Here is a 25,799-nt window from a genome sequence, read left to right as displayed (position 1 = left end):
GAACACAAAGGCAAATTAGTTTTTTCTTTTTATATAACAAAAAATAATATAATACTATCTCAGTCCTTAAATACAAAACAAGGGATGACAACTTGATCCATATCTGTTGGATATCCATAAAAAATATAACATAATGGTAGGATAAAAACTCGCATTTTGGGTACGGACACGGATATGGGTAATTATCCACAAAAATGAACAGGTATGGGTGCGGATACGGGTATCTTAGTACTCACCCCGCTCCATATAATATATATTTATTTTGTATTATTATATAATAATATAGGTATATCAAATTAAAAAAATACAACATTATTAAACCATTATATATTTTTAATAAAAATCTTTATTTATAGCAAAATACAAACACGATTGAAGGTGTGAAAACACAAGAAGGGGGGGTTGAATTGTGTTTTAGCCAAGTTAAAACTTTTTTCAAGTTCTTAACTTAACTACAATAGCAGCGGATAAGTAACACAATAAAACGAGATAAGGGAGAGAGAGAGATCACACAAGCAATTTATACTGGTTCCTCTCACAAAACGAGAGTAGTCCAGTCCCCTTGCACTTCCAAGGGATTTCACTATAATCACACAAGATTACAAATGCTCAAACACACAAGCAAGAGACTTCACAACAATGCTCAAGCACACAAGCTTAAGACTTCTCAAATAACAGAGATAATAAAGTTGTTGAAAAAATATAACTGCTCTTAAAAGAACCTTAATGAGTAAATACAATGAATACAAAGTATTTGGACTAAGAGTTAAAAACACTAGTTCAGAGGTTCAGAGCTTGTATTCGTAAATCAAAGTTTGTTCGAGCGCGTGTAAGATTGTTGATTCCTTTGCAACTTGATTCTTCTAGTATATATAGGACTGAGAAAGAGTCGTTGCAAAGATGACCGTTGATGAAGATATCCTTTGTCTTCAAGCAACTTGTCTGATGCAGTTTGGTCGTTTCCAAAATAGAGTAAGAGTTTCAGACACTTTGACCATGTGCAGAGAAGACTTTCTTTATTCAGCTAATAAGTCTGATATCCCACGTTCTCAAGAATGGACAGACAAAAAGAGATTAGTTGTTCTGATCAAGCTTGAAAGGTCCTTTTCTTCATTGGTAGGAGAGTTGACCTACAAAAGAGAATCTTCACAGACTTCAAGAAGATCTTCAGAGTTTGATGAAGCTCAGACTTTAAGAAGTTCTGATGACTTCATCTTCTGATGCTTGTAACTACTGAGGACCATTATCTTCTGAATCCTTGTGAACTTCTGAATACTCGTCTTCTGAGCTTTCTTCAGAACTTATCTGAAGCTAAGTTCTGCACACTTAAAATAAATTTTTAGTCCTTCCAATTGTATATTAATACTTTGTTATCATCAAAACCTTAATAGATTTAGGGGCAAACATTTTTAAATCAATTTTGTTCCAACAACGATACCATTTGAATATGTCAATAAATCTTTATTAAAATGATATAATATTTTATAATTGATCGATTTATTTTTAGCAAAAATGCAGGTAACAAGTATAAGTTCTTAGGTACCCATAGGATATGGGTACGGGTGCAAAGTTTATTTTGTAATCAAGTAAATCATTAGCCTTAAATCATTTCTTTAGAGAATGAAAAACACAGCAGCTATTTATGAGATAAAACATGCTGAAAATATAATATTGATTTTGATGCATTGTCCATTATGATATTTTAAAGGCAAAATTATATTATAAGTCATTTATCTTAGTTTTTTATAACATTTTGGTCCTTTATCTTTTTTTTGTAACAATTTGGTCCTTTATTTTTTATAAATAAATAAGATAAGGACCAAAGTGTTACAAATAAAAAAAGATAAAGGACAAAACTGTTACAAAAAAAAAGACTAAAATGTTACAAATAAAAAAAATAAAGGACTAAAGTGTTACAAATAAAAGATAAATGACCAAAGTGTTACAAAAAAAATAATAAAGAACCAAAGTGTTACAAAAAAATAAGTTAAAGGACCTGTAGGTTAAATTACTTTTATGCAAAATCACATTTAAATAAAATGATTGTGAGTGTGTGATATATTTTCAAGAGAGCTTTTTCAACTACTCACATAAGGGTCCTAAAAATATATGGATTACAACTCAATAAGTTTATGACCCAATTCTTGAAAGTTTGATCCTCTTTTGCGCTTTTTGCATCCTTGTCATTTTTAGACTTCTTTTGTCAATCATCAAAACAAAAAAATATTTATGTCAAAGCATGTATTCACATTCTCCCCCTTTTTGATGATGACAAACATCTCATGGTGGAATTTGCTCAATGAAGGGTTAAGATAACAATAATCAATAATAAAGTATATGTCAGATATAAGCGCAGATTATTCTCCCACTTTCTATATGTAAACATTTACAAACCGCTCCCCCTAAAACATGCAAATCACACAACTCTCCCCTTTTTGGCATTATCAAAAAGCGGGAAAGAAATAATCATGGTAAGGCATATATTCAGGAAAAATAAATCATAAAAAATAGTAAAGTGGAAAGAGTAAACCATTTCTGCTTCTCTTGAATTTACAATTTCTTTTTGGAGAACTTTCAATAGCATCGCCTTGCGATACATAGCCACTATTTCTTTAAATAGAGAAAGCCAAAACTTTTTATAAGTTTATAGTTAAATAGGTTAAGCTGCAGACCATTAAAAAAACTTTTTAGCCTACTAAACCGACATATTTCAGTTAATTTGAATAATATTTTTATTACTATTATTATTATTTATATATTAAAATTTGTACTTTAATTAAATTATAAATTTATTAACTTTTTCAGTAAAAGTCAACTTTATAACCGATGTATCATTATAGTTCAAATACATCAGTTATTGAAATATGAAAAATTGACTTTTACTTATAATTAAGGACGAAAGTATAAATTAAACAAATATTGAGGGATTATTTAACTATTTCGAATAATTCAAAGAGGAAACTTATTGGGATTTGAATTGTGTGAAGTTGAGGAATTTGGATCGTGTGAAGTTGACTGCATGCAGTCAGTAGATTTGGACTGTCTGATCAAGATCGGACGGCTCAAATTTTAAAATCATATTTTATAATTTGAACCGTTCAATCTTGATCGGACGGTTTAGATGTGGCCGACTACACTGCAGTCAGTATATTAGTGAATTCACGGAACCCCTATCCAACTTATTGATACATGTAAATGGAAAAACAAATTTGCTTACAGTATATTGTTCCTTAACCTCTAGTTTGCATTTTCCTTTAATTTACATAACCCCGGAACAAAACCAAAACAAAAAAAAAAATGGTGTCTCTTACTCTTCGTGTAGTAATTTTTAAAACCTAATAATAATCTCCATTTGAAATATGAGTTATTATAAACTGAACTGAACTGAACTAACTCTTCCGCTTCTTTCTACTATTCAACTGTTTGTTACTAGTTCTAGTGCCCGTGCTAACGCACGGGAAACACCGCCTTTTAATAATTTCGTACACAATTATCAATTTGCAAAGAGTTTAATTGATATGCACCGACGGTGTAAAATAGTTTTACACGATCGTCCAATAAACAACCACCATTTTGCCATGTCATATCAAGAAAGTGGGCTGAAGTGGGGTGATGTGGCGGAAAACATGGTTGATATTGATTGACGGTGTAAAATTATTTTACACCGTCGGTGTATTTAAATTAAATCCATTTGCAAATGCTATATAATTTTGTGATAAAATTAAATGGATAGTCTCATTAAAATTAAATACAATAAATACAATAATAGCTTAAAATTAAATAGTCTCATTAACAGAATGACAATAACATCACATCTAAACCAATGAAGTAAGAGAATCTCCCTCGTTTTATATTTTTAATCTAAGGAGGGTGTATTGGATTGAGATTTCATGGGATTTTAAAAGACTTTTTTATGACAAAAAAATCTTGAGGTATTCAATCAAGACTTTTACAAAAGTTAAATAAATCTTGTGGTATTCAATTAAGACAAACATGATTTTTTTTTCAGGGCAATAAAATCCGTTGGTATTCAATTGAGATTTGGTACTACTTTTAAAATGTCTACTGGTATTCAAAAGTCTACCGATTTTGATGGATTCTTCTATGGAATGGATTTTGAGAGACTTTTTAGTTGAAAATACACTTGATAGACTTTTTCAACAATCTCACCAAAAGCCTTGAGACTTTTTTGAAATCTCCAAGACTTTTTATTTTCATCATCACTGTATCAAATTTTTTTTTTCTTTATTTTTTCATAGTTCATCATCACTGCACTCCTTCTTCTTTTCTTTGTTCACTTGTTCAAGAATCTCACCAAAAAACTTGAGACTTTTTCAAACTCTCCAAGATTTTTTACTTTCATCATCATTATATCAGTTCTTCTTCTTCTTCTTCTTCTTCTTCTTCTATCAAATATGTTTTTTTGCAAAAAAATATTTTAACAAATTCTACATCTTTTTTACAAACTTTTGATTCAATACAACTTTTTACGGCAATTTTTTTTTCGTTACCTTCATCTGCTTCTTTTCCCATCAATGGTGATAATGGTTTTTATTTGTGATTAGAAACATATACGTGAAAAAAATGTAAGGCTTTTTTTTTGTTTAAAAATTTGGATTCCCAAAAAAATATAATTTCTTTTATTAAAATTTATTGATTCTTTTAAAATTTGCCTAATATACAAAAGTTTCTTAATATATAAAGTATTATGAAATCTTGATTGTAAAAAGTTTTTTGAAAAAAATCTCTCAAAATCCATTCAAATCATGTGTTAAAAATCTTGATTGTAAAAAAGTCTCTGTAAAAAAGTCTTTAAAATCTCACAAAATCAATATAGTCCAACAAAATCTCATAAAATCATCAAGACTTTTTTTGCCAAAATTGTCTCATGAAATCCCAATCCAATACACCCCCCTAAATATACACATAAAAACAAATGCCGGTCTTATGGGCTCCCTCTTCACTGAAGTGATTTGTATAGCACTTAAAAAATATTGTAAGGTTAAAGTTTTAATTAATTCCTCTTTGCTATAACTGGTCCACCATGTTTATGATCTTCAAAACTAAAACCTTCCACACAAAATATTGTTTCAAAGTGATAAAAAAACTGTCATGGCTCCAAACAGTCACATATAATTGGACATGTAAATTCATAAATGAGCAGGAAAAATACATAACTCATGCAAAACAAATCCAAAATCCAGTTGCTCCTGATGAATGAAATTCAGCTTTACTCTCTTTGGTTGCTGATATACCCGCAACATTCACATAGTAAAACTAAAGAAGTATACAAATAATTAGTTTAATCTTTGGCAAATCCAAATTACTACTATACTAATTTATTTACACAAACAGGAAACATATCTCAATGAAAATGAACTTATAGCAATAAATCTTGTGAAGCTTAAAACCCCCACTGTACAACTCATCCTATCCTTGGTACCTAGCATATAAAGTAAGAAAATGAGACAATACAAACATTCGTAGTAAATTAAGCTAGCAGATTCAATTTTGAATTAAAAAATGACATCACCATTCTACACAAAGATATAAAATGTATAAAAGGCAAACAAAGGATTGCTGCTGTGCAAATTTCACTATGCATTGAAAATTGCACTGACTTGTATTATGTTTGTCAGTCCATGTAAAAGAAGCAGCTTATTAGAGCAATGCTAATAACAGAACATAAAGAGGGGGATTTAAAAAGTGTCTATTAAAGTTCATTGATGTTCCTCAAGAATGGACATACATCTAATAAGGATAGTCCTCAAATATGTCTATTAAAGTTTTAGAGACCATTAAAACAATGACTAAGCAAAATTTAACTCATCAAAGCTTGATTAAGAAAACAAAACAAAGTTTATGTCATTAGGTGTAATATTATTACTATTTTCAGGTCCTTATTTATACTTATGACTCCTAGTAACTTCCTTATTTACACTTATGTCAATTCAAATTCGGGAAAGAAAAGAATCAACACAAGTAAACCACAAATTCTTGTATTCCAGGCAAAGAAAAGAATGTACACAAAAAAAACATAAGAAAAAATGTGTAATATAGCAGTCAATGATATTGTATTACTCCTTATTAATTATTAGTAGAAACCATAAAACTGAAAGAATGAAAACATTCTATATCATTGAAAACATGTTTTAGTCGTTCAAAATTAGGGCTCCAACTCAGTTTTAAACCAAATCATAAAACATGAAAGATTTGTATTTCAAAATGAAAACAGTAAATAGATTGATGAGATTGAAAAAACTGAAGATTTTGAAGAAATAAAAGAAAGAAAGAAAGAAATAGATCATGTGGTGTGATGACAATTTTTGTAGGAGAGAAGATTAAAATAATAACAATAAAAAAAGAAATCAAACCCTCAATTTGTAGGAAAAAATTAAAAATTCAAATCTACTTACCACAATTCTTGTATTCTTGTATTTATAGCCTGAATGGTGTGGATGTCACATTAACTAACGCAGAGCATAAATTATGTATTGACAGTAGCTTGTTCTAAATCCTAATATACAACCTATCAACTGCAGAGCATCATATATACATATCAGGTACACTTAAAATAATACTAACGATGGTATTCTATACCTGTTTCACTCACATATTAAACAAATCGAATTTTTTTTTTGTGAAATGAAAAACATAAATAAACAAAGCTGTAGAAATTTTAAAACTTACTTGAGAACAAATCCATAGCCACTCATAGGTTCCTTTTTTCTACAACACCACAAAAAAAATCTGTTTGTCAATCTAAATGAACAAACAAAAACCAAAATCTTTTATATCACAATGTTACCTTTATGAGTATAACCAAAATCTTCTTCAGTTCTTCCATTCCCAGCTTTATTTCCTCAAAATCCCTCTTCAACCTCTCGTTCTCTCCTTCTGTCTCTTCTGCTCTCTTTCTTCTTCTATTGAAATTCCCTTTTTTTTTTCAATTCTTTGCTCATCTCATCTTTGAATCTCACTCATATTTGAATCTAAGAGAGAGAGATGGAGAGAGTGTGTGGAAGATGAAACCAAAGGAGAATTGTGGGAGAATTTGAAATTTGAAACCAAAGAGAGAAGTTGGAGGATGGCAGCAATGATGTTGCTTTCATTGTCCCTTTTATAGGAAAAACAATAATCGAACAAAACAGTTGATTTTGGGGGGAGAATTGAAATTTCAGAATTTGAAATATCTGTACCTCATAGATTAGGGTTTCAAATGCTTCACATCACCAAGAAATTGGTTCTGATTTGGTTCCAGATAACCCTTTGATTAAAGCTGTCCTCAATTGAAAAAATGCATTGAAATTGTTAATTTTGGGATGCTATCAAAATGGATGTGGACAGGTTGACAATTTTTATCATCGTTTGGGATAGAAATGCAGAGGAGAGTTATGGGTTTTGTTATTATAAACTGAACTGAACTGAACTAACTCTTCCGCTTCTTTCTACTATTCAACTGTTTGTTATGTTATGGTTATAGGTTCTTCACTATTATTATGATTATGATCTTTGTTTTGTTTGAGAATAAATTTCAATTTCAATTACATTTCTATGAATTGCTTGTGTCTTTCAATGTTTTTCACTCCCCATACTTGAAAAAAAAATATTGACACTCAATAGTTTATAGATATTTATTTTTTTTGTATTAACCATCTGGTTCCCGGAACTGACGAGTTCGGCCACGAGTTAAGTAAACTCTGACCAATAGGCTACTTTGTGATTGTTTATCATAATGAAAATCACTTTAAAAAGTGGTTTTTCGAACAAACAAACAGGCTCTTAATTTGCAGCATATAGCATACATGCTTATTTCTATAACACAAGATAAACTTGTCATAGACTGTTTTTATAAGCTATCCTGAATAGCTTATGGAAATAAGCATAAAATAACTTATAAACTTGTCATAAGATCTGTTCATAAGTTCTCTCCAACAATGTCACAATTGCTTATACGAGTAGATAAGTTCCAATAAGTCAATTCAAAAAGACTCTAAAGTGCCTTGAGTTTGCAATTTTTGATATTGTGGAGAGTCGTGGTTAAACGTGATTGAGTTTATAGAGTAGTAGTAGTAGTATAAGTTAGCCTATGATGGCTTCTCTAGCACATAGTAACTAACTTAATCTGTTGTGCAGTAACTTATTTGCATATCTTCAACTTTGCACTCATTTTTTATTCTCTCTTGGTGTTAGGGTTTCAGGTTTTCAACTTCAACGTCACTGTTCCAATGGATATCCTTCCGATTAAGAATCAATGTCAGTCCAACGTGCCATTTCCGCAGGTGTCCATTCCCGACGAACTCATCGCCGAAATCCTATTATTCCTTGACGTAAAAACCATTGTGCGGTTCAAGTGTGTGAGCAAGTCATGGAACATTCACATTTCCAATCCAACTTTCACTGAACTGCATCTTAAGAAATCGTCACAAAACCCTCACTTCATAGTCACACCATTTCAGAAATACCGTATGCGTAATGTTGTATCCTTACCTGTGTGTCGTTTACTCGAGAATCCGTCAATAACTGTTGCCGGTGACAAATGCCACAGTCTGCCAGGGGGATTGGGATATTGCCAGGTTGTTGGTTCCTGCAACGGACTACTCTGCTTGCTTTACAACACTATCTCAAGCCTACAAAACGATTACCGGCTCTGTCTTTGGAACCCTGCAACGAGGACAATATCTGATGATTTCGGATTTTTTGTCGACTATGAGCCTCTATCGGGCCCTTTCAAGTTCAGTTTTGGCTGTGATTATTTAACTGGAACTTACAAGGTACTGGCACTTCATACAGAAAGAAATGCACATAAAGAGACAGAAAACGAAGGTTTATGGAGAAGCAAGGTGAGAGTTTCCAGTTTTGGTTATAATGGTTGGAGATATATTCAAAGTTTCCCTTCTGTTCCTCTTATATGGAATGATGGTGTTCATTTGAGTGGAACTATTAACTGGTTAGCTATTAGCGGTGATTTCGTATCAATGTCTGTTCCAGAAGGAGCGCATGAGGCTCATATTCCTCATGTTGAGCAATTTGTGATTGTTTCGGTTGACCTTTCGACTGAGGCGTACACACAGTTGTTGCTTCCTCCTGGTTTTGATGCGGTGCCTTGCGTTGAGCCATCTCTTCGGGTTCTGATGGACTGCCTTTGCTTTTCGCACGATTTCAATAGAACCGAATTTGTTTTATGGCAGATGAAGGAGTTTGGAGTTCATGAGTCTTGGACTCAATTATTTAGAATTGAATACGTTAATCTTCAATTACATAACCTTACAATCACCGACAACACGGATTTATTTGGAAACATGGAATGTAAGATTCCATTGTTGCCTTTGTACCTTTCTAATAATGGAGATACATTGATATTGACGAGTGATGAAGAAAAAGGAGTAATTATCTATAATCAAAGGGATAAGAAAGTAGAGAGATCTAGAATTTCCAACAAAATATGCTGGCAGTCTACCTTTGATTATGTTGAAAGCTTGGTTTCGACTCTTTGGGAGTAAGTTCTCTTTTACCATTTACAATTGTTTGAATGTATGGCAATCAATTCATGTATGTTGTTTTAAAATCCTTGTCATGTTATAATATTTTGTGTGAATATTTCATATGACGCAACGCCTTAAGCCAATTATATTGGAGAATGATTATCTATTGGTCATTGTTATCGGCTTGGCAATCTACTGGATTGAATGAATTTGTTTTGATTTTATATTACTTATAGACTAGAATCTGATTCTCACCAAAGAAGATTTGTTCCCTCTTGCATTTTACAGAGATCTAGAGGAAGATGAAGAGGAAAAGGAAGGGGAAGATGAAGATGATGAAGAAAATGGAGCGATTTGTTATTAGAGGATTAGTCAGCTAAGTGACATCGATCTCTGGATTAATGGGATTAAAGCTTAGGAAGTAGGATGGGTTGAAAACATGATCTTTGTAGTTTGCACTGCCAACCCCCGATTTTGTCATTTTGGTTTATGACTTGGATATTCAGTTATGTTGAAGTTGACATATGAACTTATGTATTAGCTTATGCAAATTGTTATATGTGTCTCTGTCAATGTTAGTTCTGTTGTTGCTTTGAATATTGTGGCATGTGGGAGATTCACCTATTCTTAAGAGATTTGCTTGCTTCTATTGACATGTGTATGCGCGCGCACAGTGTTTATGTCTAAAGAGGAGAAAAACCAATATTTCATCGGTCAAAGATTTGTGGAATTTATGCCTCAGAAGGGAGCATGCTCGTAGGTATGTTTACCAAAATTGTTGATGCTGAAAGCAGGGCCTATTTCCTTAATTTCTTGTCTATATGCTTACCATCCAACCATAATAGAGTTATCAATCAATGTAGTAATTTATGTAACTCTCTTTTACAAAATAGGATACATGATAGGCCATGGCAGGCTTTTGTCTTTCGGTCATGGCAAATTTTGAGAAGGATGGCGGTGCCACGGCGCAATATGTTTGCCAGTTTGTTGGATTTTTATTCTCCGCCGTGGTCCGCCATCGACAACAGTACTGCAAATATCTTATTTCAGATCTCTGTCTGTAGATAGGAAAAAGATCTTATTTCAACATCAGTTTAAACCATAATCAGCTCTTACACTAGGGTGGTGTTTCAAGCATTGGGATGCATTGAGTGCTCTTACACTAGGTGTGGTTCTAGATGTATTCTATATTATCTTTAAGAATCATGCCTCTGTTTGGCAATGTGATATTTTGAGCTTATGGCTTATAGCCGATAAAAAAAGACTTGTTTGATAACATTTATTTTCACGGGCTTATTATTTATTTTTACTAACTTATAGTTTTTACCCTATCATTCTTCTCTCAATTTTACGTCCGTCATTTTACTTGAAAAAAACTATATATATATATATATATATATATATATATATAGAGGATGTATATTATGAGAATGACAAAGATATATGAGAATATGAGAATGAATTATGACCATTAGATTAACACGTAGGTGTAGGATTAAAAGACTACTGTAAGTGAGTCACGTGACTCGCTTTTCTCACAAACGAGCTTCTCTCTCTTCCTTCCTTCATCAAATTTCTCTCGATCTCTCTTTCTCAAAGCGACGCCGCTGCTCGCCGCTGCTCGCCGCCACTCGCCGCCGATGGACCTCACAACGCCACACCCGTATCTCTCGTTTTGAACATCACCGCCTCCTTCTCTGTTCAATTTCATGAGTTTGGATCTATTCTTCTTTTGAACATCAACGCCACACCAGGAACAAGGTTTTTTTTTGCTTCTCTTCTTTTTGATTTATTCTTGTTTTGTATCCTTCTTATACTTTGATTTTCTGTATAATTGGGTTTTATTAAATCTGTGTCCCTCATACCTTGATTTTATGGTATTTAACCTTACAACTAACATAGAAGCTATTTGTTTTTTTTTTAATGTGCTCTAGATGTTTGATAAAATGCTTATTTGAAACAATTTGTTCTTTAGGTACTGGTGTAGCAGTAGTTGAAGTGTAAATGAACTAGGCACTGCTACTGAACTAGGTACTGCTGAAATTGGCAAATGAACTAGGCACTGCTGTCCAAGACCAGTTAAATGAAATTGGTAATGGTGTCGAAGACTAGCGTGAAATTCTGTCGAAGACTAACTGAAATTGGCAAATGAACTAGGCACTGCTGTCCAAGACCAGTTAAATGAAATTGGTAATGGTGTCGAAGACTAGCGTGAAATTCTGTCGAAGACTAACTGAAATTGGCAAATGAACTAGGCACTGCTGTCCAAGACCAGTTAAATGAAATTGGTACTGGTGTCGAAGACTAGCGTGAAATTCTGTCGAAGACTAACTGAAATTGATGCTTAGTTTAATGTAGTTGTAATCTGCGACAAAGCTCACTGGTGCTTAGTTTGTATTCACTATGCTTACACATTGTAAATGAAAGAACTTGGCACTGCGTTGATTTTGTCGAAGATGTAGATTGTAAATGGGGGTTAGCTCTATTTGTAGAGTGATTCACATTGTAAATGGGAATTAGCTCTATCTTTGTACAAATTGTAATTATCATCTTATATTAAATGAAAAAGTTTGATTTAATTGCCTCAATACATCCTTATAAGATAAGAGTATTCTTCTTTGCTCATCAAAGGCAGGATCAGAAAGAAATCTGAATCTTCCTACGCACGGGACGTGCGTTATATGTCGTCGGGGGCGTTGGATGGATGTAAGTTGTAATCCATATCAGTAATATAGATCATTGCAAATAGATCATTTGTTACCATATCAGTAATATCAGTGTACCTTGTTAGTGTACCACAATTTTTCTTTATTTGTACCAGCCATATGCACTTTTGAAACTACTGTCCTTTCACTTTCAAATTTAGAATAGAACATGCCTCCAAAACATTTCCATCACAATAAAAAACCGGTCTACTTGTACCACAATGTTATTGGTTCATGTTTCAATTTATTTGCAATTTCATTTTATTCTTTTATTATTGGTTCAATTGCAACTTTGTTTGATTATATGGAGAATCCACCAAACACACAGCAGGTGAGTTAAACATGCAGAGCCAAAATGCTAATAAGAGATTAGTCACATTAAGCTCCTCTTAAGATAACACCCTTGCTGATAGAAATAAGCTGCGGAAGAGTTCTCAGCATATTTCCTTGAGCCTAACAATTGATATGGTCATAACAGTGTGTTTTTAAGTGTCGAACAAATTCTGTTGCTTATTTCTAACATGAATTTGAAGATATCGCGCATAATTTAACATGAATTTGAATTATTGAATATATTGTTGGGCTTAATTCTTTTCAATTGTCAACCAATTTTTGCCCAAATTAAACACCAACTCTAACCCTTAATTGAATTAAACACAAACTAATAACATTATTATTCTCAAATTGAACACATAGACTCGACTCAAATTGTATTAAACGCAAAGGGAGATTCACAACAAGAGGGTTTGAGGGCAGAGAAATTCATGAGACGCAGAGAGAGATGCAGTGAGAAAGATGAGAGGGCTCATGAGATGAGAAGATGCGGTGAGAAAGATGAGACGAGAGGGACGCGAAGGAAGTTTATGGGTCAGCGGAGGTTTCCCGAAACAGAGACGTCGGTGGAAGGCGGAGAGGAGGAGAAGAGCGGCATAAGCAAAGAGACAACGGGTAAGAAGAGAAAGTGTTTTTACGTGAAGGAAGAATTTTGAGGAGAGAGAAAGTGAATAGTAATAATAATGACACATCACAGTGGCACATGACTCATTTAAGTGGTATTCTAATCCTACTCCTTCATTTAAATCTAAGGATTGAAATTCATTCTCATATTCTCATATATCTTTATCATTCTCATAATATACATCCTCTATATATATATATATATATATATATTAACATTCACTCTCTGATAAGAAATTATGTGAGTTCTATTATTTTATTTTTATGTGACACCCAATTGGTTGTGACACCTATTTCTTAAATGGTAAATATGAATACTAACCGATAAAAGAGTGGATCTTAAAAAACTTAGAAATTAGTAGTTTATCTATATTTTATGAGTTTTGTTGGCAAACAAATAAATACTTTATCTATATTTATCTACTGAACTTTAATAATTATCAGTCAAAATATATATTAATAATTAGTTAATAATATATTTATCTATACTTTTATATACTTTGACCGATAAAGTATTAAATAAATTAAAAACTTGACCAAAAAAAAAATTAAATAAAAAATATTATTAATAATTTAACTATTTTAGGTGTGAATGCAATATATTTATAGACAATAAAATGTTAATAAAAATAAATATATATTAATGTTTAATAATCACATATAATTGACAGACATTAATATAAATAAATTTGTTAATATTTATATATGTGTTGATTAAGATTTTTTATATGAAAGTTTATAAAATAATTGGGAAAGGGAAAATTCATTGATCATTGTGGCACTAAGCCTGTGTTTTTAGAACAAGAAAAATGTAAAAGAGAGAAAAAGAAGAGAAACTATCACTTTCTCTTGTTTGACATGGGCAAGAAAGAGAGAAGAGAGACCAAACTGAAGTGGACCCCACATACTTTTCTTTTTGACTTAATTAATAAAATGGTCCTTAAAGACATTTTTTGTTTCAGATTGGTCCCTTAAAGAAAAAAAATGTCCAAATAGGTCCCTTAAAGGAAAAAAAGTCTGAATAGGTCCCTTAAAGACATCTTCGTTAATCAGTTTGGTCCTATTTAGACCTCTTTTTAGGGACCAAACTGATTAACGGAGATGTCTTTAAGGGACCTATTCGGACTTTTTTTTCTTTAAGGGACCTATTTGGACCTTTTTTTCTTTAAGGGACCAATCTGAAACCAAAAATATCTTTAAGGGACCATTTTACTAATTAAGCCTTTCTTTTTCCTCTCCACTACAGCAGAGAAATGCAGAAACTTTTGCCCTTAGGTCACATGTTAAGCTACCTAAAAATAAAAATATAACATTTAATGATACAAAGAATTTAATGTTTAGAGAATTAAATACACCATAAGTTCAATAATTTTTTTCATACTTATCTTCTTAATACGTAACATTCTCCGATAAATTATTCTAAACGAATGAAATTTAAATCATGTGCCAGACTGTACTAAAGTCCCTATAATACTTGAAAGCTCAATAGATCTACAAAACCAATACAGCTTATCCACACTGTACCTAAGGTACACCTCATCTTATGTTATGCCACCCATGTCATAAAGTTTGAGTTTAATTAACACTTAAGTACCAATTACTATAATAAACTCAAACTCATTAGAGGATAATTATTGTTCTTCTTCTTCACAGTTTTCTGGGTTTTTGGTTTGAAACAAGGTGGCGGTGATGGGCATAGGAGGAGGCACAGAGAAAGAGAGAGATAGAAAATGTATAAGATGTTGGTGGTGTATCGTAACATCCATAGAACCTCACAATCAAACGGATAATATTACTTTCCCACCATGGGAGACCTAGGGCCCTTTCCCACCCTAGACTCCGCCCTATATATATACGCTACGCACTCACTCTTAAGGTACACATATTTCACTCAATTCATACACGCTCATCTTGAGTTGTTACTAACTTTAGCGTTGGAGTGCTAACATTTTTGCATTTACTCTCTCTTACAATGCCTGAAGTTCACAAACACCATCAAATACACCTTATCAAACTAGAAGAACCATCTAGTTCTGATACATCTGATCAGTGGTGCCATATGTGGGAAGGTTTTCCCTTTAAACCTTCTCGAATACCCCATCTCTATCCATCTTCTTTTCACCTCGCACATTTTTCCTCCGACCAAATAATTCTAATGGCAGGATCAAGAACCACCCATAGTAAAACCACTGGAACATATAATCCTAGTTCATCAAATATTCACAATGTCGAAATCACGCCAGCATCCAACCTCACTCTAGTACCTAATAAAAACACAAGAGCCCACAACTCAATCACATGGAAATGTGAACAACGCGTTCGCTCTCATCAGAGCAACTCTGGACCCACTAATTAATCCACCAAATCCAAACCAAACTCAACCACATATTCCAATCTTTGGTGACCCGATATACCACATAGTATTGTAACTGGAGAAGAACCTCAGCAATCTCAACATGGCTAAGAGACCACTATTGGGCTCTAAACAAATGAATTTCTCCTCAACATCATAATGATTCACTGTTCTCATCGACAATTAAAATTGTCAACACAATTCTAGATTTGACATGAGACATGGTGACATACAATTGAATAAAACATTATTTTCTTCGGAAATACAAACCAACATGTCATAAAGTTTGTCACATTAATGTCATCATTAAACTTGACACATCACCAAAAATAAGCTCAAAACTCAAGGATGGGTTTTTTTTAATGTTAAAATTTGGTAATATTTTTTAATTTTCATATTGGAGAACCAAACTAATAATCAATACATTTGGTACAATTTAATATTATTTATGTTAAGGCAATGAAAATGTTTGTTGTTGTGTAATTGAAAATATTGTTTTAGTACGTTAGAATTACTAATTTCACTTATAGTTACGACCTAAATTTAGGTAACAGTCATAATATATAGTTAAGACAACTTTAAAACAACACGATCATTTAGCCATAGCTTCTCAAAATAACTTAACCAACTCGCTTCTCAAAACAATTTTAACCAACTTGAAAAGAATTTTTACATATATAATCACTTAAATACTACTACTTCTTCAATATAAACAAACAATCATTTTAATATCTCACATCTCTAATTTTCTTTTATCTTTCAAGTTTGTCAACAAACATTATATTGCATTATGGTATCTCAAGGTACCAATTTGATCCTATGGCGTTTTGTTTTGGCCATTGTGATTCTAATCTTTTTCACTCCAAAACTTAGTTTTGCCAAACAATCCAAGTTAATGGGCTTGAAAATGAATATGATTGATAGTTGTTGGAGAACAAATCTTGAATGGAGGAGGCATAGACAACAACTATCGACTTGTTCTGTAGGCTATGCTGGAAAGATGACAAACAACATTGGTAATGACCTCATACATTATAAAGTTACAGACCCAAATGATGATCCTTTAACTCCCAAACCTGGTACGTTGAGATACGGAGCTTCTGTAATTCAAGGTAAAGTGTGGATCACATTCCAAAAAGACATGAATATAAGACTCATGAAACCCCTTCTCATTAGTAGTTTCACTACCATTGATGGTCGCGGCGTCAATGTCCACATTGCTAATAATGCATGTTTGATGGTATTCAAGGTAATCACCAAATACTAAGAAATCACTAGGAAAAATTGCGATAAAAATTAGGGATGTCGAAAATAAAATCTCCCTCTAATTCTTTCTTTACAAAATTTTGAGAGGAATTTTACGTTTTTTATCTCTAAATTTCCCTTGCTAACATCAGTTTTCTAGTATAAATTTATTTCACATATTACTAACAATTTTGTATTGTTTTCTAGGCCACCAACATAATCATTCATAGCATTCGGATCCATCACTGCAAAGCTCAAGCACCGGGGATGGTGATGGGGCCTAATGGAAAGGTAATTCATTTGGGTCCAGTAGATGGAGATGCAATTAGATTGGTCACGGCTTCAAAAATTTGGATTGATCATAATACACTTTATAAATGTGAGGATGGGCTGCTTGATGTCACAAGAGGTTCAACTAACGTCACTATATCCAATAATTGGTTTAGAGAACAAGATAAGGTTATGCTTCTCGGTCATGATGATGGGTATGTCAGAGACAAGAACATGAAGATTACCGTTTTGTACAATCATTTTGGACCTAACTGCAACCAACGGATGCCTAGGTAATTGAAGACTTGATATGCTATTTTTTAGAAGTACATGATTTTGAAGTTAAAATATACAAATGTAAATTTATTTCACAATATTGACTTTTTTATTGGTAAAAAATATTGAAGGATTCGCCATGGATATGCACATGTAGCCAACAATCTTTACTTAGGATGGATGCAATATGCTATTGGTGGAAGTATGGGACCTAGTCTCAAAAGCGAGGCTAATCTCTTCATAGCACCAAAAGTTGGGAGTAAAGAGGTATACATTTAAGTTTAGCATGATTGAGTAAATATATTTTTGCGTACAAATAAAATAATTTTACTTTGACTAGATGTTTTGCTGATTTAGTAATAATAACAAAAGAAGATGTTTAGCTAATGATACAATGTGTGTAGGTAACATGGAGAAAAAATGGTAATACAAATGGAGACAAATGGGAATTTCATTCTGTAAGGGACGCATTTGAAAATGGAGCCTCCTTCAAAGTAACAAAAGGAGGACGTGTGCCAAAGCCGAACTATACCAAAGATCAAAGTTTTAAAGTTGTTGGTGTTAAATTTGTTAGATCATTGACAAGATCATCAGGCGCATTATAGAACATAGATTTTGAGGCAACAATGTGCATCACTAATATAGAATATTTAGATTCAATGTAATCGATGAAGATGTCCTCTCTTAATGTCCGAAAACTAAATTGTATCATCAATATCCATCATGAAGTCTTGTAATTTATACAAATGAGAATGCATATAATTACTATTTTTTTCTTGCAAAGCCAATAAAAATCAAACCTATAACCTTAAGCATAATACTCAAATCTCTCACAACTAGACCAAAGGTAAATATCTAATAGCTTTAATTATTATTAGTACTAGATATCAAAACTAATTTGTGGTTTATGTGCCATATTAGTTTTTTATTTTTTCAAATTTCATTTTAGTAAATTACAAATAAAAACTCATCAATTATATACTTGTAGAATGGTTTTGCTGTTTTTTATTGAGGTGATTTAATTTCTAAAACAAAGAAAAAACATATGCCGAAAAAAGCTCCGTTACATAAAGTCCGCTCAAAGGGTAGAAAATCTAATTTAAAATTCTTTAAAATCATAAAAACAATCAACATAATATGCCATAAATGGTAAATGTTTGAATTATTTAGTCATCTTATATTGCTATCTAAAAACATATTTAGATGGATAGGAGTGTGTATGGGTTGGCCAAATCCGGTCGACCCGACCAAACTCACCCAATTCGTTCCAAAAAAATAGGTTGGTTCGGGTCATTGGGTGTGTATGAATTTCAAAATGAAAAATTCATTAAAAAAAATTAGGTTTCATGCAAAACCTGACCCACAACCAAGGAACCCCACTGACCCGTTGATATGATATTGCTATGATTTTTTTGAAATATTTTTCATATAATGTTCAAGACTCAAATTTCCAAAACAAGTTGTATGTGTGTATATTTCAAATGGCAAACACATTATTCTTCCGTAATTCACAGTCTCAACGCATTCTTTGGTCTTCTTCTTTGAGTCTTCGCTATTTGACTTCCTTTCATCATTTAAAAATAGTGATGTTAAAAATTTATCACTCTTTGTGGACTGGACGAGACCCAAGATTTTAGAAGTGGACTTGACCCATAAGGAGAGATAGGCCCAGACATCGGTTGACCTCTTCAAATGGCTTGGTCCGCCTATCCTATCATATAAGAGCGGGACTCAGTCATGCCTAAGGGGAGATATTATCAAAAAAATTGAAACAAAGACAATATCTGAAAATTTACAGTTGTTTACATCAGTGATATAATTACTTGAGTATAATCTGAGCAAGCCTATTGTTCCATATAGAGTGAAGAATCATATGAAACAAATCATACTTAACAGGAACTTTATGCCACAAAAAATGTTGTTGAACCTTCTTTACTCCCAAATGCAGTGCCAAATACTTCTCTTCAGAGATTGAGAGAAGTATGTTTCTTAGATTAGGAACATCCCTTTCGCGAACAAATACCGAAAATGCTTCCCAATTCAAAACCTCAAAGAAAGGAGGCACATAATTATCTGATATGATAACCGGCACACACTCAGAAAATATTGCCTCGACTATTCTTGGTGAGTGAACTTCATAACCTCTAGCACATATGCAATATTTGCTACTATTCATGTAGTCCATATAAAGTCTCTTACCTTCCGCGTCACGTGCCGTTTGACCAAAAATTTTCATATCAGGTTCTTTCTTCTCCCAATGTTTTAGTAGAATCGGACGGAGATAACCGTGCATGCCTCCTGCAAAAAAGGCTAGCATAGTCCTTTCTGAAGGGGGTTTAGCCGCAATTTTTATTAGTGGATTCATCACAGAATGTATGTATGTGACAGGTAGAGTAGTATCCTTTCCTATTTGGAATCCTTTCGCAACATTAGCATTGCAAAGAGACCTGATACAACTTTTCATTGGTTGCACTGTGATTCGGGAAGCCTGCAATTTCACGAATCGCACTGTGTTAATATTGCAAAAAACACAATGTAGCCTTAGGTCCATATTCAACAAGATGAAGTAATATAGTATCGAATCATAGATCCATGAAATAAATTAAAGTCAAACTATTTTCATATAAGCTATAAGCTGACTCAAGTTATCATAAAGAACTTATGGAATAAGTTGAAAACATGATTTGGACGAGTCATAAATTTTTATATAAGCTCCCCCAAATAGTTTCACAAGTGCTTATGTTAGTAGATGAGCTCAAATAATCCAATCCAAACAGACTCAGAAAAAGAACCATATAAACATTTTGCTGTATAAATAGTAATCAAAATCGGAGGCGCACCCAATCATGACAGGCAACGAGAAAATGGTCTGCTCCTCCAGTTCTGTTCCAGAAACTATATTTTCTCGCAATTAAATTCACATATCTTTCAAGGTATTGCTCCATCTTCTTATTGTCAGAAAGATTGGCCCTTAGGATTTGTGAACTGAACGGAAGGTAAAACAAATGAGCTTTTTTGGGATCCTTCACGATGAATCTGTTATTTCCCTCCATCAATTTCATAAACCACCCCTCTGAAGCATAAAGTCCTCTCATCTTTGGTTGATGAAATATTGGTTTTTCGCCTTCTCTGTAGATATAAACTTTGAGCTTGCGCTCCATCAGTTCATAACTCCTGAAAAACAGATCACAGATACACTTCAATTTTCTATCATTGCTGGTATAGATGAAATCTATAGTATTAAGACCCTGTTTGGACTATTTTCATATAAGCTATAAGTTGTTTTAATAAGCTATTTTAGAGAGTGTACGTAAATAAGTTGAAAATAGCTTATAGATATGTCATAAGTTGTTTCAGTATCTCTCAAACAGTCTCACAAGTCACAAGTGTTTATGCCGGTGTAGATAAGCTCAAATAAGTCAATCTAAACAGGCCTTAAATGACAAATGACTTCTTGAAATCCATTTTAGAAATTTTAAAAATTGAGCAAAATCTATCATAGTAACATACTAAACAAGAAATTACACACTGACAATATAAGAATGAAAAAAGAATATGCTATTGATTGTAGGAGTCTTGCAATGATGTGGAGCGGACACTTACTAGAATAGCATAGACGAATGGTTGGACTACCTAATATCGGTACATGGCAGATAACTGAAGGTCCAACGGAGTAGAGTACGCAGACTAGAAACTAACCGAATGTTGAACTGAGGCAAAGGACACCCTAACCTTAAGTAGAAACTAGTGAATGAAAGTAAAGGGTATGGAGATCTAGTGCTATTCAGACATTATTATACGTCACAGAAACCCCTTAAAGCCCGAAGTTAGCTTTTCCCCGTTGTTAACCTTGTATCAAAAGGACTTAACAAGATTAAGTAAGAATTCAACTGTAGCCAATGGCCATAGTGAAGTCCGCTTAACTTTTATGACAAGTGAATAATTCCTTCGAACACCGCTAAGTCTAGCAACCTTAACTGATGAGATAAGTGAGTTGAACCTAAGACATTCTTCTTTTTCAAATGCTAGTAAGTCCTGCACGCCCATGTGAATTTAGGTATTACGCTCTATGACTATACATATAATAAATTGAACAATTTCACAGTACCTTGAAAACTTAGAAACTTGTCGGTAAACAGGTGCATAAAGTCCCGAAGAATTTAATACGACCTTTGCATTTTCAATCTCCAGTTTTGCAGATAAAAGTTCACGATCACATCGCGAAGACCACTTTGGCCTCTGTCATCAATACATAATATATGAAAATTAAGATTCCATACACATTCAGCAATGGTTCAATTAAAACCACAAAATTCAAACTGCATACCATAGAAGAATAGTTATAACTTTGAAGCAACTGAGAGTTCAGCTGCGTTAATGTAGTTAACCTTGGCCACACCAACTTACTCATCCGCGTCGAAGATCTTGTCATAGATTTATTATTCAAACTAGGCAAAGAAGTTTTCGGTAGCCGAGGTATCCCATTTTGAGACACTATTTCTATACTTTGTATTCCACTTCCATCTGATGCAACCTTTTGTGTATAATTATGCAGTGTTTTCTGAGTGAAACTAAGAATTTCGTTTTCATGATTTTCGACTTCAAAACTCTTACTACTACTACTACTACTAAAAATTTCTCCCTTTCTTGAATTTCTTCCCTCATCAGAATCAAATACATGGTCCAAATCTAAACCTTGTTCTTCTTTCTCAAAAGTAACATTGTTTCCAATGAAACTAGACACATTTAACAAAGAAAATGTTTTCCAATAACATTGGAAAACAACTATAGTAGCAACAAACACAACAACAATAAACAAATGTCTAAATCTCACATAAAAAGAGATACCCATTTCAAAAAAAAAAAAAACTCAAATGTTTACTTCAAACTAAACTAAAACATAATCAACTGGTTAGACTCACGTGGTTAATGAACTTCAATTAACGATGAATTGTTCAGAAGAACCTTAATTTGAATCCTAGTTAAAACAATTTATTAATGATGAATTGTTCGGAAGAAACTCAATTCGAATCCTAGTCGAAAAAATTATTTGCTAGACTATACTTATTCTGAAAAATTAAGACAAAAAAAAAATTAACTAAAACACTTCTCATCATTACATTGACTTAAAAATCCTGAGCCAAAACCTGAAATGGTAGTTTAAATTAAATAAAGTTACATACAAAAAAATAAAAGAAATGAAATTTTGAAGAAACTAAAGATAACCCAAGTTACTGAATGCATAGATATTACCATATTCTCTCTCTGTGTTGTTGAATGCAATAGCTATTGAAACCATGTGCTGAAGGAGTCAATAGCTGATATTTGGATTTGGTTGAATCAACTTTGGAACCAAACTCAAGAGTGAGTGACCCTTCAAAGTTCAATGTCATACAAACTAAGATCGCCTCTACATTTAATTTCTTTCCCATTTTTATTTTTAGATTTTGAGGAAAATTACATTCATCTCCTATTAAAAATAAAATGTTGTTTAATTCCTCTCCTTTGATATTGATATTAAAATATTTCACCTTATAGTCAAAGCAATGTTTTAAAACCCGGACCGGTGATCGATCCGGCCAAGACACTGGGTCACTGGTTCACTGGTCGGACCAGTGGGTCACTGGTTAGACCGCATGACTATTGGTCCGGCTTATAATAAAAATTTAAATATATTGACTTCAATTTCATAAAATAAAATTTAATAAAAAACATTTCCTTTGAAACTTGTTTTCAATAAAATTTCATGTATTTAAAAGAAAAAACACGATTATGCTATAATAATATTTTAAATAAATTAAAATATTTTATTGACTAAATTAAAATATTATTATATCATAATTTTGTTAGAACAACATAACAATATATTAGATTAAAATAAAACGATGAATATATATATATATGTATGAAAATCAAATTTAAAATAACAAGGAAAAAAATGATCAATGCATTTATTAATACATGTCATGGTGTTTCTTAAATAATATTAAATATAATTCAATGATATAAATTATCACATAAATTCATGTGGCCAAGTGGTTCTAGTCATGCTTTCCTATGTAAAAGGTTTGGGTTCGATTTCCATGTGCAACATATTTGAAATGTTTTTTAAATTAATGTTTATTCTCTCCCCAAAACCGGTTCGGTTCGCGGGCGGGTTTCAACGGTTCGCGGTTCAACCGATGAACCGACCGGTTCAAGGCGGGTTACCGCGGGTTATTTGCAGAACCGGTTCTGCAGCTTATCCGGACCGCTCATGCTACCGGTTCCCGGTCGGACCGGTCAGACCGGCCGGTCCGGTCCGGTTTTTAAAACTATGAGTCAAAGTTAACTTAGCTCAATTGCCAGAGATATTGATTATACTATATGTGCAGGAGTCGAGATTTGAAACAAAAAAAAAAAGAAAACTTTCACCTATACTTCCTTCGTTTCATACTATAAGCAAAAAAAAAAAAAAAAAATTTCTTGTCACAAATATTTATTCTCGTGAAATTAAATACAAACTGCATTTATACTTTTGCTGTCATGGTTTTGGAAATCATCCCGGTGACAGTTGTTATGGTTGTTGCCGGAGCGGTGGAGGAAAAGGACTATGTCTTTGATCTGGAGGTTGCCTTTGGTCCGGTAATGGTGACGACATTGACACAAGATAGGGAGAAAGAAGAATAGAGGAAGGAAAAAGAAAAAGAAAAAAAAAAAAAAAAGATGTTCATCCGGCGTGTAAGGGAACATGTGAGCTTGATTAATCTAATGGTTGTTTATGATGGTCCACCGGTAAGGGATTTGTTGGAGCCCTCACCTTAGAATCCACCGATGAAAAAATAACACGAAATGTTTTCTCTATTTTTTTCCGGTTTTTCACCACCAGTTGAATCTGGTTCGGGGGTCAGTTCTGGCATCAAGTGGTTCCAGCCCCCTCCCGATTGCAGTTGCGGGGGATCGAACCGCGGTCCTCCCTACCAAGTTCAGCGTCAATCACCACTGAACCAACTAAAGATTGGTGAAATGTTTTCTCTATTGATATGAAGAGAAAACATAAAAATATGAGAGACTATTTGTTTTTTAATAAGATAAAAGTACTGAGTTTATTTTTAAATCGGGACATTTAGGTAATTTTACTAATTTATTAGCGTGTATGTAGGGACGGATCCATAAATTTTAACTAGTGGAGTCATAGTCATTTATTAATAATTATTGAAAAATGCTAACGAGTATCCCGACACTTAGGGATGGCAAAAAAACTCAAATCCGAGAGACCCACCCGAACCCAAACCCAAGTCAACGGGCGAAACCCGATTTGACTGGGTTTGTGTTTGGGTTCGGGTGACACCCGATAATATGAGTGTGTGTTTGATATCAGTCAAACCCACACCCGAAACCCATACACCCACCCGAAATATTTTATAATTACCTAATTACCCCCATAGTCTCCCTCAATTTCCTTGGAAGACCTTAAATTTTAGTTGTAATTTAATTTCTTGAAAGTCTATGTTGTAATTTCTTGAAAGTCAATGTTTGAATTTCCTTGGAAGACCTTAATTTTAGTTGTAATTTAATTCAAAGTCTATGTTGAAATTTAATTTCTTAAATTTGCAAATTATTTTCAAATGTGCTGCGGGTTTGGGTTTGGGTGGAAAAAACCCGAACCCAATGGGTGTGAGTGTGGGTATTGTTTTGCCACCCGAACAGCCTTTGGGTTTGGGTTTGAGTGATGATTTCGGGTGTGGGTTTGGTAAGTGTCAAACCCGCACCCATGGGCCAGTTGCCATCCCTACCGACACTCTTAAGTATTTTAAATAATAAATTTTTATGAAAATATATGAAATTAGCACATCGAGAATTAGAATGTTTTATTTTTTGAAAAAATAATTTTTATAAATTGAATTTTTTTTTTTTTTGGCCAAGGAAGTAGTCTAGTGGTTAAAGTCTCACACATTTAAATGTGGAGAATTGTGGAATTCGAGGTTCGGCCACTCCAATAATGTCTCTAGGAACTCAATCACAAGTGCTTAATTTTATGTGTAATTTTAACCAAACAATTTTTCAATCTTTGGGTCTTGTGGTTTGGTAGACACTGTATTTTTAAGTGTTCGATCTTGGAGGTTACAAAGTGGGAGGATTGTGGTGTTGTTGTGAGTTAGTTTTTGTGTATAAATATTGTTGTTGGATATTTGACAATATAGGAGGATATGATTGAATGCAACATGTGCAATTGGACAATATTGTTTTTTTGGTGTACTTGAAAATATTGTTTTAGTATATATCTAAATTTAGGCAACTGCACAATATAAGGTTAAGGTTTTAAAGTAGTTAAAGTTTCTAATTTATTTCTATTCATAATTTTTTGTTTAGCATGAAACAATCATTTAGCCATAGCTTCTTAAAACAACTTTAACCAACTTGTTTCTCAAAACAAAATTTAACCAACTTGAAGAGAAATTTTTATATATATAAATCACTTAATTACTTCTTCAATATAAACAAGCAATCATTTTAATATCTCACATC

At 33.0% G+C, this 25,799-nt stretch overlaps 3 protein-coding genes and 2 long non-coding RNA genes across 6 annotated transcripts; 3 read left to right on the top strand and 2 right to left on the bottom strand.

Moving 5' to 3' along the window:
• Positions 1 to 5,085: 5,085 nt before the first annotated feature.
• Positions 5,086 to 7,416, bottom strand: LOC123885614. The gene is made up of 4 exons (XR_006801196.1): positions 6,809 to 7,416; positions 6,691 to 6,729; positions 6,417 to 6,536; positions 5,086 to 5,443 (listed from the first exon to the last, which is right to left on the bottom strand). It is a non-coding gene; the product is annotated as an uncharacterized LOC123885614 (long non-coding RNA).
• LOC123885613 (F-box/kelch-repeat protein At3g23880-like) lies at positions 7,266 to 10,831 on the top strand. Its single transcript, XM_045934903.1, has 3 exons — positions 7,266 to 7,347; positions 8,194 to 9,499; positions 9,774 to 10,831. Exons 1-3 carry the CDS (start codon positions 7,323 to 7,325, stop codon positions 9,847 to 9,849), a joined length of 1,407 nt encoding a protein of 468 aa, XP_045790859.1. The 5' UTR covers positions 7,266 to 7,322; the 3' UTR covers positions 9,850 to 10,831.
• A 156-nt stretch (positions 10,832 to 10,987) lies between these two features.
• LOC123885612 lies at positions 10,988 to 12,073 on the top strand. The gene is made up of 2 exons (XR_006801195.1): positions 10,988 to 11,246; positions 11,461 to 12,073. It is a non-coding gene; the product is annotated as an uncharacterized LOC123885612 (long non-coding RNA).
• Positions 12,074 to 16,290: 4,217 nt separating this feature from the next.
• On the top strand, positions 16,291 to 18,836 carry LOC123884338 (probable pectate lyase 4). Its single transcript, XM_045933422.1, has 5 exons — positions 16,291 to 16,749; positions 16,953 to 17,308; positions 17,423 to 17,558; positions 17,696 to 17,892; positions 18,734 to 18,836. Exons 1-5 carry the CDS (start codon positions 16,291 to 16,293, stop codon positions 18,834 to 18,836), a joined length of 1,251 nt encoding a protein of 416 aa, XP_045789378.1.
• Positions 18,837 to 19,026: 190 nt separating this feature from the next.
• LOC123884247 (probable glycosyltransferase At3g07620) lies at positions 19,027 to 22,744 on the bottom strand. Of its 2 annotated transcripts, XM_045933313.1 has the most exons (5): positions 22,545 to 22,744; positions 21,619 to 22,438; positions 21,400 to 21,530; positions 20,132 to 20,465; positions 19,027 to 19,779 (listed from the first exon to the last, which is right to left on the bottom strand). In XM_045933313.1, exons 2-5 carry the CDS (start codon positions 22,141 to 22,143, stop codon positions 19,111 to 19,113), a joined length of 1,659 nt encoding a protein of 552 aa, XP_045789269.1. In that variant the 5' UTR covers positions 22,144 to 22,438; positions 22,545 to 22,744; the 3' UTR covers positions 19,027 to 19,110. The 2 variants fall into 2 exon arrangements, with proteins under 2 accessions (XP_045789269.1, XP_045789270.1); XM_045933314.1 differs by having other exon boundaries at positions 21,619 to 22,744.
• Between the last annotated feature and the right edge of the window lie 3,055 nt (positions 22,745 to 25,799).

This window comes from Trifolium pratense, linkage group LG5 (assembly GCF_020283565.1).
Source record: "Trifolium pratense cultivar HEN17-A07 linkage group LG5, ARS_RC_1.1, whole genome shotgun sequence".
NCBI lineage: Eukaryota > Viridiplantae > Streptophyta > Magnoliopsida > Fabales > Fabaceae > Trifolium > Trifolium pratense.
The sequence above is the reverse complement of the archived record's forward strand: the minus strand, read 5'-3'. Positions and strand labels throughout refer to the sequence as shown.